Source organism: Amphibalanus amphitrite, unplaced genomic scaffold, assembly GCF_019059575.1.
Source record: "Amphibalanus amphitrite isolate SeventyFive unplaced genomic scaffold, NRLGWU_Aamphi_draft 000371F_arrow, whole genome shotgun sequence".
NCBI classification, from domain to species: Eukaryota; Metazoa; Arthropoda; class Thecostraca; order Balanomorpha; family Balanidae; genus Amphibalanus; species Amphibalanus amphitrite.
Window position 1 is genome coordinate 150,276 of NW_024881865.1, and position 15,854 is coordinate 166,129.

Here is a 15,854-nt window from a genome sequence, read left to right on the forward strand (position 1 = left end):
TATGATTTTAATCCAGCGAACCAAACTACGCACATATACTAGTGATTCAAAGAAAGAAGGAGAAATTGAGGTTGCAAGGAATAAAAATGACTGCGATGTTCGAAGCTTGCGTGTATTTGAAAAGCGAGACAATAGCGACAACGACATTCTGCTGTTTTTTCTTCAATAATTCCACTTCAAGATGTGCTGCTACTCAAGCGTTACAATTTCACACACTACCGCGAGCAGCTTCAAAACCTATTTGGACTGTTCTTTAAAGCAAGCCTGACCAAAAACCACAAAGCCACCGAGATAGATTGACACTGGTGCAGTTTGAAGATATCCGCTGTTTGTTCGCAGGTGTCAGACGTCAGTTGAAAACAACAGACTGGTTGACTAGAAGGAATCTGACTCGCCAGTACACCGTTTATCGCTACTTTACCATCATCATAGATCAGTTGTTTGCGCTGTTCGCTGTCGTATCGTTATTTAACCTACACCGAAAAGTTTACTTATGTAAAGCGGTAAATCTAGAGTTGTTCGCCTGGCAACTATAGTGCAATCGTTACAAACTTCTAGGAAACAAAAACCTTTCCAAAACAGCCATAAACAGCAAGCAGTGCTAGCATGTAACTATGCCATTTTTCGGAGCGATTCCGATCTGACGGGTGTGAAGCAATAGCGGTACCGTCCCTCCGGTACCGGGCAGCACGCGAGGACAGTGGCGACGGGTCCGGGTCCCGTCAGGCACAGCCCCTCCCCAAAGTCGTAATAACGGGGCGATAACTGGGGAACGCTTCCACTTGGGTCTAAATGGAATAGCGTGCTCATCTGGAGAAAACCAGCATTTTTGCGCTACGATCATCGAGCATTTAGTTTTTTTTTTTTTTTTACAAAAACTAGGAATGGTATGTTCTCCAATAAGCAGCGGTTTCTTTTTTTCCGCTCACCCACTGAATTTTTCTCATCCCTCCTCGATCGCAATAAGTCTCGATCGAAAACCATATCATCGGCCACCCCCTCTCGACCACTCCACTCTGTCCCTGCCCAGTGCCCACCCGCCCCACACCCGTCTGACCGGCGTGTGCTCACGGCGCCCGGTTCGACTTGATGCGTTTCAGGGCGCGCAGGGCTCTCTTGGCGGCCGTGCACTTGGCGATGCGGTAGTTACGGCCGAGGCCCTTGAAGCAGCCCTTCCCGATCACCTCCACCGTGACTCGAACCTTGCCGTTGATCTCACGCTCTGGTTTCCTGTGGGGAGAGGGAGAAAGAGGGGTTAGACAGGGCGGGCAATAACTCGAAGAAAAGAGCATGATATAAAATCAGAATGTGGTCTAAGCAGATCTGAGCTTCTCGTGAAAGGCTTAGCGGAGAGTAAAAACGGAGAATCCTACCTAGAACGGAATTACGGCACTGGGTGTGTCTGGAATGCGATTATGGTGATTCGGGTTTTCGGGAGCGTCCTTGGATGGTGAGAGATTGGTGGTGTTTGGTTTCGTCGGTGAATGTAGCCACAGGCTCAGTTAGTGAGTGATGGTGCGGGTTGATGAGTTTGTGACCGATGGTGAGTGGTAATAAGTGACTACATACCGGAATTTGGCCGTCTCTGGCTCCAGTTCCAGTAGCTCCCGGATGGGTGACTTAGGCACGTGTTCGCTGAATGTCTCTGTGAAAATAGGAGTCGGTACTTCAGTAACAGAATACTCAGTCAATAGCATACGATAGAGGAATGAAGCACTCGTTCAATACTGAGTCACTGTACACAACGCAATCTTATCAATGAATATACATACACCTGCTGCGTCGCAAGTCCGTCTATGTACCGAGCTGCCAGCATAAGATATCATAACAGCGCACAAATGAATCACAAGAGCAAAATATGCCACTGATTCACCGAGTTCACGGGGCGTGGTATCACGACTCCAACAACACCTGTCACACGAGTCAACGGCCATATCGATGACAAGTAGGAGTAAGCACTCTTAAAATAGCGTTTTTTACTGACATGGTACTCCAGACTCCAGAGTGACCGTAGTACATCAGTGATCTGTCTGTCTGTCTGCCTGTCCACTGTCTGAGACGTGTCAGTATCCATCGTATTTACCGGCCTTTCGGTTGTACCTTTCTAGTTCCTTTCATTCTGCTCCCCTCTGCTATCTTTCTACTGTTTCCCGCTCCCTTCGTCTCCCCTCATTACCGATCTCAGACCGCATCATCCGGTAGTAGACTTGCCACACTCCCTAGCTCCTGGCCTCTCACTCCTCTCTCTCCCCCTCTCCCTCTCCCTCTCTCTCCCTCTCTCTCTCTCTCCCTCTCTCTCTCTCTCTCTCTCTCTCTCTCTCTCTCTCTTTCTCCTCCCTCTCCCTCGTCCTTACCAATCTCAGACTGCATCATCCGGTAGTAGACTCTCCACACGGTGTCCAGAGACATTCCCGAGTCCAGGTAGATGGCGCCGGCCACCGACTCGAACACGTCACCCAGAGCCTTGGGCACCTCGATGTCCTCGGCCGTCTCACACTCGTCCTCCTGGATGTTGTACAGATACTGAAACAAGACAAGGGCGATAGCGGGGTTAGCTCAGGTAGCGAGGGTGGCGAGGGAGAGGGGTGAGTTGCGAGATGCAAGGAGGTAACAGCCTTGTCGGAAAATGCAAGCGTAAACTGCGCTGTTAACTGAGGAAGCCTTGAGTGAAATGATCTTTCGCTGAACATCTAAAGCTGACCTTGCAAAAGCAAATTCGGAAACGGAAAGTTTAACCTTTTTTTACCGGTATTAGTTGAACCGGTGTCCGATACACCGGTATTAGTTAAGAAGAAGAAAAACACAATCGACACCAAAAGAGACACGTGCTTCCGACTGGGCTCGACACCGGCAAAGTCCTGCCTCGACCTGCACGGGTACCCAGTACCCACCTCCTCTGCAATGCTGCCGCCCTCGCCGTACGCCAGCAGGAACTTGTTGATGACCTGGTTGAGCCCTGGCGAGTAGTGTCGGAAGTACTTGTGGAAGTCGTAGCGGACGGCCAGGGTGGCGAAGATGGCGTTATTGACGAGTGCCGAGCGCAGGTCGGTAAGCGCGCCGGGACTGTGGTTCCGCCGGTCCTCGTACAGGTGACGCGTGATCAGGTAGTCTGACGGAGGGCCAGGGAGGTCAGGTGGAGCACAGAAAAAGTCGCAGCAGCGGCAGAGCAAAAAGGTTATATGGGCAGACGGATGTAAATAAAAACAAGGATTTATTGACTCTTCTCAAGTAGTTCCAACGAGGTTATTGTTTCACAGATCGTAAAAGGCAAAACACAACCTAAGCAAAAAAGGTGAGTTTGTAGTCGCCAGAGCTGCTTTTCAAGTACCACCAGTTCAGCATCTACCCATGAATACCAATTCAATTAATGTCAGTCACGTTTGCCGTTCCAATGAAACGCCCCGACTCGCATCCTCCCACTCACCGAGCACGGCATCCCCGAGGAACTCGAGTCTCTGGTAGCAGTCGGTCAGCGTGTTCTGGTGGTAGGAGGCGTGAGTGAACGCCTGCAGCAGGTAGAACTTGTCGCGGAACTCGTACTCGATCAGACGCTCGAACTGGTCCAGGCCGCTGAGCAGCAACGGCGCCGCCGTCTGCGGGTTCGGCGCCCGAGTGTTGAGCGGACTGGCCGGCGCCGGGAGTTGGCCGTAGATAATGCGACTGCTGATGGGCAGCGGCGGCTCGGTGGGACGGCGTCGCTGGCGCTCCAGGAGTCTGTTCCGCGGCGCCGCCTCGTCCACGCCGTCCAGACGGGGCAGCACCTGGGGAAGGTGGGGGGCGTTACAGGAGCCGCCACAGCGCGCCGTGGCGGCAAAGGGTGTCACAAGGGGACATGACGGGAAACCTACAATATCGTAACTGACTGCAAAGTCGGGATAATAACTTCATACGACTTTATCACTAAACAACGCAAGCTATCTATAATAACGAGCATCACTCCAAGGCACCACCCGACACACCACTCTATCTTTGAGCTCTAAGTCTCACCTTAATTCCGAGCCAGCTCATGAAGACCAGCGCGCCCTGCGGCCCACACGACACCAGGTAGGCGCCAATCAGTGACTCCACGCAGTCGGCCACGCTCTTATCAGGGATGCTGTGCTGGGTAAGCAGGTTGTACGGCAGGAAGGAGGGCATGGCGCCCGCGTCCAGAGCCGCGTCCTCAGTCAGCTGCTTCATCCGCTGGCACTTGTCCCGCACCAGTCGGCGGACCTCTTCCTCGCCAGAGATCTGGGGAAAGGTATCGGGTGTGTCAAGAGAGGTGGAATAGCAAACCATAGGCGGTCACCTCGACAGGTAAGCGAACTGGAAGCATGACTGAAAGAACTGAGAAACTAAACTTGAGAGAACCGAGCAAAAAGATACAGACGAAAGAAGCCAGGCGGATGGAATTTCAACATAACATACTAACAATTATAAATAACTGATGCCTACTGATAGACATTATTAGTTTATAAAGTACTGAAAATAGACAAAGTTTGGAGGTACGCTAAATACGCCCTGTTTGATAGTACACCCCACAATCCCTCATCCTATAAGCAGCTGACTGCACCACCCTGACGAGTCTCACCTGTGCCAGGTCGGTCATGTCAGCCAGGTTGAGGTGGCTGGCGGTGACACCGGACTCGACAATCTCCTCCTCGAGTCCCTCTGGCACCGTGTAGCCGGGCGGCAGCCAGTTATCGTGCGGCTCAAACTTGGCCGCCACCATCAACTCTCCGAGCGCCTTGGCGCGCCCCAGCTGGTACAGGTTCAGATTGCTGACCTGCTTCGATCGTAGGTAGCTCAGTTTTCCCTCGTGGATGGTCGGGTAGGTGAGGTACAGATGTACCGTGATGGCGAACTTGAGGAACGAGTCGCCGACCGTCTCTAGTCGCTCCAGATTGATGCCGTCGTTGGCGTTCGACATGGTGAGCGCCTGGAGGAGCAGGGCCGGACTGGGGCCCGGGTGGCGCTCCAGGTCCGGCTGCAGGTCGAACGCTGCCGGTCCGCCGTCGGCCGGCGTGGCCACGATGACGTGCCCCGCCGCGCCGCCCTCTGGTTCAGGAGCACCACTACGGGTCTCAGAGTCTGGACGCGTAGTAGCGCCAGAGGACGGCGACTGTGCGCAGCCGGCGGCCGGCGGCGGCCCCGCGGAGACAATCGAGGCAGTGGCGGCGGAGGCAGAGGCACTGGAGATGGCAGCGGAGGCAGAGGCAACTGCAGCAGCGGAGGCAGCAGCGGCGGCGGCGGTGGCGGCGGCGGTGGCGGCGGCGGACGAGCGGCGCTCCTCGGCCGCGCGCGCGGACGCTGCGCTGACCGCAGAGGCAGTGCTCGGCGTGGCCACCGTACCGGTCTTGGCGGCAGCGGCGGCGAGCCTCCTCGCCATCACCAGCGGCTCCAGACTAGCTCCGGCCGGCAGCAGGCAGTTCTGCTGGATCCGCTGCCGCGCCTCCGCCACCTTCTTCTTCGTCCGCTCCCGCACCTCTTCCAGCGTGGTCGAGTCCTCCTCAAAGTCAAACACATCTTCTTCATCCTCCTCGGCGGGATCAGGCTGCGGGGCGGGCGGCGCACCTGTCGGTCGAGCCGCACTTCCTCCCGCTGCTCCGTCCTCTCCCTCTTCCTCCTCTTCCTCCTCACTGGAGTCGCTCAAATCCGACTCGGACGCCATACTGGCGTCATCACCGGCGTCACCCCATCCGCCGCCCCACCCTCCTCCTCCCAGGTAGGTGGGCGAGCCGTACCGCACCGGCGCGTTCCCGCTGCCGGCCCCACCCCAGGTGACCGTCGCCAGTTCGTTGTCCTCGGCCGGATCGGTTAGTAGTGTGATGGCCATCGGCAGGGTCAGGTCGGGACCCAGTTCCTCCAGCTCCGGGTCGTCGATTCCCGGTCCGGATGGTTCGCTCTGCAGCAGGTCGTTACTCCATGTGCCTGGGGAGCACGGAGAGGCGCGGAGTGAGGTTACACCGAGAAAGTGGGCTCAAGCTCATTTACGACACGATGCTCAAAATGTTCAGGCGTATTGGATACACTGAAAAGACTGAAGACTACATTCGCCGGCACGCACCCGTACGATGAAGACTGCGAAGTGCGAACGCACAAGAAGGTAAGGTGACACGCGATTCATCACAACGCTGAAAGCATATATTCTCTGTATATATACACCACGACTCACGAGCCACAATTAAGCTCTTTATAACATACCGCCCAAGCCAATCACAAGCGCGGCTCCCCAGACATACAACTCTCACCGATATCGAACTGCTGTCCGCGCGGTCGGCGGCCGTCGGCGGCGGCCGGTTTGGCAGTGGAGGTCGGCTCACTCCCGTCCCCTCCACCCGAGGGCCGGCGGCGCTGCGGCGAGTCTGGCTCCTCGCCTTCCCCGCCGCCGGTGGTACCGCTCTGGTCGGCAGAGACGGCCCGATCCCGGCGCTCCAGAACCTCGGCCAGACTCCAGCCAAAGTCCAGCTGCGGCCACGTGCAGCCTGGAACGACAAATGATCTCGGTGTCACAAAATGATATGTAACCCAGCTTACACGCAAAACACAAGACTTTCAGGTCAGTGATATGTTGAACAGGAAGGGAAATCAGTTTTAGTCAGAAATTAAGTTGACGTAAAATTTGGTAGGCATCATAACGAAACCTACTTGACGTTCTCTAATGAAGTACACATCCAATCTGACGTGCATACGGCAACCGAGGGAGCCGACCGCCTTCTCACCCACCTTCCGCGTCCCTATGCTTTTCCCTTGCCACCGTCCGTCGCTCCATCTCACCTGGCGCCAGTTGGGGCGTGCCCAGCTGTATCTCCTCCGCCACTCGCCGCCGGAGTCCGTCCGCCACCATCACCCCGTTCAAACGATACAGCACCGACGGCAGGGTCACCACTTTGCGCCACAGGGACGCCGGGAACGGGTGCACCATGCACAGCTCCGGCACCAAAATCTGCTTCTGTTGCAGTGACTCGCGCTTGGCCCGCTTGGTCTCCGAGCTGGCGGCCGGCAGCGCCACGCCCTTGCGGTTCACAAACCTGGCGAAGGTGGGAGAAGGGACGAGAAAAGGGTTAAACACAGAGACAAGAAGACGGGGATCCGAACAACGTAATAGTGTGACGCACTATAAATCGGAAAAGATCTCGACCAGATTCGGTCCACTCAGACATCTCTGGGTTCTCAAACAAGTGATTATTATTCTTGTTTACGAACGCTGCCATGGGAAAGTTATAAGGCGTCCATGTTCTACTTTGAGTTTCGATTAAATATCTACCCTTGTACAGCATCAGCCATCCATTGCACCCACCCCAGTTCCCTTCCATCAGCCCTCCACCAGCCTTTCCCCTATTTCGTAAAACCGCCCCAGAAGATCCTCTCCCGCCCCAGCCGCCACGGACCTCGGCGTGAGCAGATTGAGTCGGGCCGACGTGTGGTCGACATCCAGCAGCGGCTGCGTCTGGTTCTGGATGCGGATGCCGTATTTGGACTCGTAGTACTCGGTGAACGTGCGGAAGTGGTCGTCGGGGAACTCGGAGCCCGGGTTCAGGTGGTGGCAGATCTCGGCCACGTAGAAAAACTGACGATGGAGTGGAGAGGAAGTTAGTTGAATAAAGTCGACAGCGGCATCCAACGAAAACAGTGTCTCAGTCGATTAAGAATCTAACAGTCATTTGAGCTTATCTTGAGCTGCTTTGGTTTCGACTGATTACGACCGTTCAACGGCTTCAAGCTCATTATTTGTGAAAGTTATTGAGAAAAGGAGTTGGCAGATAGGTTTGTGAAGAACCAAAGCGAACGCATTCAGTTCAGCTCTCTTTCCTAGTCTGTCGAACTGCTCTATTTTACAGCAGCTCAATCCGCACCTGCGGCTGGTCCTGGTTGCGGTACCAGGGCATGATGACCGCGTCCAGGAACGTCTGTCGGTCGAACTGAAAGCCCTTCCTCTGCTCGTTCGACAGCGGCTGCAGCTTGTCTGCGTAGCGCGGCGCGACCGCCTCCAGAAACGGCCAGTCGACTGCCAGCCGCCCCTCGCCGCCGGCGCTGGCGGAGGGCGCTGAGGAGGGACGGACGGCAGTCAGACAAGCTAGTCTTCGAGATTTAGGAAAGACTTGCATGAAGCACGGCAGTCAGACTCATGTCTGAGATCACTGAGTTATGGGACGTCAGTGTCACAAGATCATGCTCCATCGGGTATTACATGACCCATGCAGCTTTCCTCTCAATAACAAATAGCAATACAGTTACAGTCTCCAACACATATATGGTTCCCCTTTAACACAAAACAGGCTCCCACTCTTGATTATAATCAAAACAACCTTAGTTTATGGTAGTCTACCCGCATCAAACCACAAGCAAACCGTGTCAACACAGATTTAGTCCAGGGTAGCCGTAGGTAGCGTACCGTTGTTGATCGGCACCACGAGGAACCCTGTGGAGCTGTCCTCCGGCTGGAACCTCATCGGAAACTTCTCCAGCCGAAGTACGGCGCAGAAGACGAACCGGTGAAACTGGCTAAGCAGCTGCAGCTGGCTCTCGGACAGCTGCAGCTGGTCTGACACCAGGCGCACGGATACCACCACCTCGCCCGAACGGGTGAAGATAGGGAACGCGCACACCTGAGGGGACGGGGAGAAATGGGCCAGGTCAGAGGGGAGGCGATCGAACTCGACGACTGTTGTTGAAAGAGAGAAAGTTGGAATGGACATAAAATTTCAAGCAACCAACATCATACTGACTTACTGAGCATATCCGATCTGTCAACAAGAAATTCTCAGTGTACAGTGACAGTCACGATTCCCATCAGATGCACCGCTCGCGACCCCTATCGTCCCCGTCACTACATCTCCTCTGTTCCTCCCATCGCTCGAGCAGCCCATATCCCTCTCACTCCATCCGTACCTCCGCTTGAGTTTGTGTCCGACTCCCCTGTCCCTCTCTGTCCCTCCAACATACCCTGCCCCTCCCCTCCCCCCGACCGGGCTCCTTACCTCTGGCAGTCGGTGTCCGGTGACCAGCCCGAGCCGCCGCGGGTCCTGCTCCGGTCGGAACAGGCGCCTCCCGCGCGTGTTCTGGTCCTCTGGGATTGGACACGTCAGCTGCATGTCGAACTGGTATAGGTAACAGCGCTGACCCGGCTTCAGGGCAGGACCCGCCAGCGGAGCAGCCACCTGCGCGGGGGCAGATAGGGTTGGATAAGTTCGGGGGGGGGGGGGGTATCGTAATTACGGTATGAATCTGTAGAAAGGCATGTGGCAGGTTCTGTGCATTTAATTCCTATATAAATGAGATAATGAATGGTGTGATCGCTCCTTCATTAATAAAATTGCCAATGTTATCCAGGTTCAGGACCAGGATTTAACAAAAGACGTTGGTAACAAGTTCGAATTCATCACGTTGCTAAGACGCTTTCTCTTTGTGAGAAACCTCTGCTCTCACTAAGCGGATTCCGTCCACCCCCGTGCGCGCCACTCGCCTGTTTCTTGTAGTACTGTCTGCGTTTGGTGGTTCCCGGTCGGGGTGCGCCGTCGGGCACCCACTCGCGCTGTTCGTCAGCGCCCTCCTCCAGCAGCGCCTCCTTCCCGATGGGCAGCAGGTGCTGGTCAAGCTCGTCAGCTTCGTACAGCACCTGGCACATCTTGAGCGCGGCCGACTGACGCGCCAGCAGCTTACTGGGGAACCAGTCACTCTGTGGGAAGACGGGAGAGATAAACAGAGAGAGACAAAGGGTACCAATCATTCACTCTCACTGACGAACCACGAGTCTTATTGCGGTCTCACTCTTAAATACATATAAAAACCTAGCTTCACAACTTGATACATTCAAACATCTGGATGCGCGGCTGCCACTTCCATAAGCCATCCATTACCGTCCGGCACACCTCACATTTCAAAAATAAATACGATGGGATAGATGTAGCCCCAAAGCACGAAAAACTGGCATGACCTCTCAATATTTCGTCCACACTTCCCGTCCCGAAAAATATCCGGCCGGCAGACTACACTCACAAAGACTAGGTCCTTGACGGGCGAGTTGACCGGTAGTCGCAGGGAGCAGCGGCGCATGGGCGGCCCTTCACCGCCGCCGTCCAGTTCCTCAATCTTCCACTGGGGTGTCAGGCGGGTAAACGTGTCGCTGGGGAGACGGTTACAGTACCTATGGGGAGAGAGGGGAATGGGTGGTTAGTGTCTGTCAGAGAGGGGGAGGTTACAGTGGGGTTACAGTGGGGGATGGGGGGGGGGGCTACGATACCTATGGGGAGAAGAGGACGGTTACAGTAGTACCTACCAGGGGAGGTAAAAGAAGACGGTTACAGTACCTATTAGAGGAGTAAACAATCACGCGGTGCCTGTTTGGGGGAGATCAGCCCCCACTCACTAACCTGTTGACGAGTGAGATGGCCGAGTTGCGCGTGACCATCGCGCCCGCTGCAGCATCTGCGGGCCGGTAGGGTGGGATGCGGCGCTCGGCCAGCTCCCGGAGCCGGTCAGTCTCCGCGGGCTCCTCACTATCCTCCAGACAGTGGGCCGTCAGCCGGCGCTCGATCACGTGGTAGTCGGCCAGCTCTCTGAGCAGCGTCTCACTCTTGTCCTTGGTCACCAGCAGGAGGTAGTGGGCGGCGGTGGCGCGCGCGCGGCCCTTGCTCTGCACGTACGAGCGGAACTCCGCGGGCTCGTCGAATCGCACCACCAGGTTACACTGCGGAATGTCGACACCTTCCTCCACGACCGACGTGGCGACCAGAAGGTTACACTCGAACTTGCGGAACCTGGCGACACGGAACGGACGAGTCAGCGGGTGAGAGGCGAAAATGAACAGGAGGGGGTCGAGGAAAGTGAAAGCAAATAGCAATAATGATCTCTATATTTGCTTAGTTCTTTACGAATGACAAAAAATACGCACTTGTTACTGGAAAACAGTCTAAAACTATATCGGTAAAATATGGCGCAAATATTTAATATATGAAACGATTTTCCGACTTATTAGCCGAATTAATCCATTGGAACAATTTCTTAGTTCAAATAACAAGACGGTTTTCCTAGACCGCTATCCCTGCTAGCCCACCCAGGAGCTATGACTGTGAAGCCCACCTGCAGAGAACGTCTTCCTGCTTCTTCCGCTCAGCCTGGCCAACCTCGGCCGGCTCCAAGTAGGTGTTCTTGTTGCTGCCCACGATGTACTGCGGGTAGATGAAGGCCAGCTCGGGCGTCACATCGCGCAGCTCCTTGATGAGTCTGTACAGCACCCGGGCCGTGACGCGCTGTTTCACAAACACCAGACCGCACACAGCCGCAGGATCCTCTGGGTTGTATGAGAACCGCGGCGGTGCCTGGCGATCGCGGTCTGCCTGTGTTTCTCCCGCCGCTGTTGGCGGCGCTCCTGCCTGACTCGTCCCAGCGCCGGATGGTGGTGCCTCTGCTGTCTGACTATGAGCAGCCCCAGCCGTCGTCGTTCCATTCTGGACCACCCCGGAGTCCCCAGCTGCACCGGCCGTCGCCGGTGGCTCAGCGGAATCCCCAGACGCTGGCGATGTGCCGCTCCCCGCAGCCGAGTCCGTCGGGACACACTCTCCGTTCTCCAGAGGCGCAGTCGGCTCGGCGGCCGGCGGAGCGAAGGCCTGCAGAATTTCGAGCAGCCGGAGAACCTTCGGAGAAGAGTACTGCCAGATTTGTTCCCGCAGGTCCAGCTTGTCAAAGACGTGGTCACATAGAGTCCTGGAATGGCGCAGAGGCGAGAGTGCTGTAAGGAGCTAAGTAACGACAGAGAGCAGGATTGCGCAGCCTTTCAGTCCCAAGGTCTCGTTCCAATCATCGAATGCAACACATGAATCTTTTAGCGTAACGCGCCATGCGCTGGTACTCGGCCCCGCCTTCACTTTCAACTCAGCAGAATGTAAAACAATGTTGGCAAGCGATCAGCCAGCATGCGTTTGCTATTACCCAATACCAACCCGGCCTCCGTGATAGTTTCTACGGCCGTCAGTCGTCACACTGACCGTATTCGGATGAGGTCGGAGAACACCACTCCCAGCAGGAGGTAATGTCGCACGTAGCCGATCTTCCTGCGAAGCTTCTCCACCTCAACTAGCAGCTGGCTGGCCGCACGGTCGGCACACCACGGACCTAGCACGCACGCAGCAACACCCACACGGTCAGACAGAGAGGACGGTTAGGGCTGGTCATGGATATGGAAGATGGCATAGCGTCGGATGTGTAGTGAGTGCGTGGGATGAGCGATCATTGAGGTGGTTGGGAATGACATGATGATAATCTCACGCATGGTGAGACCCCGCAACGCGCAACTGACTTGCTTTTATATATTCAAATTACACAATTACTTCCGAGAGATAGCCAATACAATGAGGAAACACACCAGTACCAAACACGGTGGTGTGCCTTCAAATATAGTACGGGTACGATTACGAGTGTGACACTCACCAAGTTCGTTGAGTATGTAGAGGAAGTCGCAGATGATCTGCTTGGGTTCTTTGATCGGGTCCGGCTCTCCGGCCAGCAGCTCCTCGTACATGTCGCCGTAGATTTCTCTGGGCTCGTACCGGTGCGTGGTGAGGAACTGAAGACAGCGGAGCGCCACGGCCTCCAGCCGGCGGTGCAGCTGGGTCGGGTCGTCCACCTCGCCACACTCGACAATCACCTCCTGGGGTCGGGTCGAGTACCTGGGGGGCGGAGATAGGGGTATGACTCTTCACACTCGACAACCACTTCATGGAACCGTATCGAGTACGCTACAGAGGGGGACCGACAAGAGGTGAGAAAGACACTAGGGGATAGAAACCTGACCATGTGGTCAAATTCAATCGGTGCAAAACTGCGATAGGAGTGAGCCGTGACGGACGAACAGATGTCAGCTCCCCGTAAAAAAACTTTCACCGAGCGATCATAAATAAAAACACGCATGCAGCCTCGGAAAATAAGCGACACGAGCTAAACATGCCATTGCCATTCGACAAACATCTCCGGGTACGATTACCGCCGCACGCCTCACAAACCTTGACTTCTCTCTACTCCAATACCAGCGCCCAACCAACCAACCCCATCAAATTCTCCTACCACCTCGCCTACTCCCCTCTCCTCGGCACCCGTGTACGCTCTCCACTCACTTGTTGACGGCATCCAGGTCGTGTACGGTGCTCACTGCGCAGCCCATGCTGTTCTGCAGGCTCTCGATCTGGGCCTCCAGTTTCACGGGCGTCACCTTCTTGTTGATGATGGACGCCGTCAGACCGAGCACCTTGGGACGCTGGCCGGCCGGCGCCTCGTTCACCAGCTTCATGATCTGAGCGGCAGAGCGAGATGGAGAGCTAAGTTATCGAGGCAGCTAATAGACGGAGATATGCACAGATGACACGTCATGAGAGCACTACAGCTAATGACTGGAATGGTGGCTTTGCTACTGAGCGAATCTAAATATGTTTTAAATAATCAACATTTCAGCCATCATTCCTCCTTCCCCACTTCTCCTTCAGGCTATGAGCCCAAGGATCGCGCCTTCTGCTAGAGGAGTGCTTCCTCTATCAACGAAACCATACCTGTCTCATGGGGCTGTCCTTGACAGTGTGGTGGCACTCGTCCAGGACGAGCAGGTTGACCCGCGTCACGTCCAGGAACCCGTGCAGCAGCATGTTACAGAAGATCTGAGAGGACATGACCAGCACCTGGTGGCGAAAGAACGGGGTGAGGTGTGGTTTACATGGTAGTTGAACGACAGTACGCTGTGATCTTAAAATGTCAGTCGATTTTCGATTTATACGTGAATATGAACAAACTGGAAAAGGCAATTTATCTTAGAAATTACTCGAAGCGCCGTTTAGTGTGATTCACGACAATCGAAAATGGCAATCAGCGATAGAGCTAAAAAGGCAGGTAAAAAGGAGGGATCTTCTAAAAAGGAGGGGTCGTGGGTCGAGACAAGGAAGGGAGAGAGACGATACGGCATAAGGAAAAGAATTAAAGAGATAAAGAACAAAAGAGACAAGAGGAACACAGGGAGAGGGGGAAATAAGAAAAGGAAGAATGGAGAACAACAAGTGGATTTTCTATCTTCACGATTGACTACCTAATACAGAAATTTATAAAGCTCGAAATCATTTTTGCCCCTGGGTACACCCAATGTGCAGGGCGTCCAGCATCCAGCATATTGGACGAAACTGCCAACTGCGCCGTCCCCCCTCTGACCTGATTTTCCACCAGGTGCGCCTCCCAGTCGTGTTTCTTCCAGGCGTCGAGCGTGGAGCTGCCCACGAACTGTCCTACGGTGAGGTCGGTGTGCTGCTCGATGGCGCGAGCCTGCTGCTCCACCAGAGGTACCGTGTTCACGACAAAGAACGTACGCTTCCCGCCCTCCGACCACGCCCTGAAACACGCGACACGACGACGTTTGGGGATGAGGGGCATGGATGGCAATCACAGTGAAGCGCTTTTCTTGTAAGATATTCGTAATTTACCAAAAATAATATGGAGAGAACTGATAACAAGCTCCACGACACAAATCGCACACATACATGCAAGTCCGAGCCGAGTAAATTATTTTCTGATTGATATTATTTAATGCGAATACAGCTTAAATGGTTGCCCTTGATAACATCTGAACACCGCATAGAGAAATGGAAACATGCCGACGGCATTTATCGCCTTGATATCGACAACTTTCAACACAACTTACACCCGCCCAGAGCCCTCATGGCTTGTTGTCAGCCCGCTGCGTACCTGCGGACGTCGGGCGCCATCTCCTTGATGAGCAGAATAGCGATGAACGTCTTCCCGCTGCCGGTTGCCAGGTGGGCGATGATGTTGCGCTCCTTGGCATCCTCGAGTATCTCTACTTGGTACTCGCGTGGTGTAAAGACGTTCGGCGCAATCTGGTCCACGATGCCGCGGTGGGCCATTGCGGCGATAGCGCGGCTCCGCGTGCGGAGGACGTGCCGTTAAGAGAGAAAGCTGCTGCTAATATGGCGAGTAACTAGTTGCAATAATCTGGATGAACGGCTGCTAGTAAAGTTCACAGGCAGCTTATGGTTGTCTGGGTAAGACTGTCAGAACATATAGGTAGATGATCCTGGAACAATGGAAAACCAATCAAAATAAGTGGTAACTATTCAGTCAAGGCTTGGACTATGCATTGCAAGCACAAATGTTGGTTCTTAGTCTGTGACCCACTGAAGCTCATAGATTTTCATTCGCTGCTGGGGGATGCTTGAACCCCCCACCCCTTCTAACACTGCTACTAGGTCACATAGTGACACAAGGTAAGCTGCGTTCGAATGAGCCTAAAACCTCAAAGAAAGTGCTTCAAGTATTATTCACTGTTCAGGTCTGGTCATGGGTCAGGTCACATGAACCTAGATCAGGTCAAGTTTGTGACCTCACCATTTTATCCCAAAGGCAATGGGATAATATTGAAATACGCCTCTTTTGGACAAGCGTCATACTTAACACTCAAATATCTTATTATAGGTAAATACAAAGTACTGAGTCAAATTATTCGTAACCCCTCTGTATGGCCCTGAGGTCATCTTAGGTCATGAAAGGTATTCAACAGTTTTTTTTTTCAATTTCAATTCAACAGTTTTTCAATGAACTTTTGATAGAGGCATGCTAGAGCGATGGGAACACCTTAGATGTGTTCAGCTCGATGATACGGATCGATTGATATGCAGCGCAGCCTTTCTTGGTCAGGTCATGACGACCTATGACCTATGACCAAATTTTGAAGTTAAACTTTCAAGGTCAAATTATGGTTTATTCGTCGCATATCGACGAGAAGAACACGATGTCAGTGAAAGTACGCTCGCGCAATTAAGTCAAATGTTAACTATTGGAGAAAAACTGTTTCAGCAAAACAAATGTCTATTTTGACAGTTTTT

At 54.0% G+C, this 15,854-nt stretch overlaps 1 protein-coding gene across 1 annotated transcript; it reads right to left on the minus strand.

Annotated features, from left to right (window-relative positions):
* Window positions 1-94: 94 nt before the first annotated feature.
* LOC122389785 (endoribonuclease Dcr-1-like) lies at window positions 95-15,146 on the minus strand. The gene is made up of 23 exons (XM_043382180.1): window positions 14,698-15,146; window positions 14,167-14,344; window positions 13,521-13,646; window positions 13,092-13,267; window positions 12,409-12,647; window positions 11,967-12,093; window positions 11,062-11,685; window positions 10,353-10,739; window positions 9,979-10,126; window positions 9,446-9,658; window positions 8,961-9,140; window positions 8,375-8,588; window positions 7,836-8,026; window positions 7,371-7,549; window positions 6,757-7,010; window positions 6,231-6,464; window positions 4,571-5,910; window positions 3,988-4,230; window positions 3,425-3,761; window positions 2,892-3,109; window positions 2,355-2,523; window positions 1,570-1,645; window positions 95-1,230 (listed from the first exon to the last, which is right to left on the minus strand). Exons 1-23 carry the CDS (start codon window positions 14,874-14,876, stop codon window positions 1,068-1,070), a joined length of 6,195 nt encoding a protein of 2,064 aa, XP_043238115.1. The 5' UTR covers window positions 14,877-15,146; the 3' UTR covers window positions 95-1,067.
* Between the last annotated feature and the right edge of the window lie 708 nt (window positions 15,147-15,854).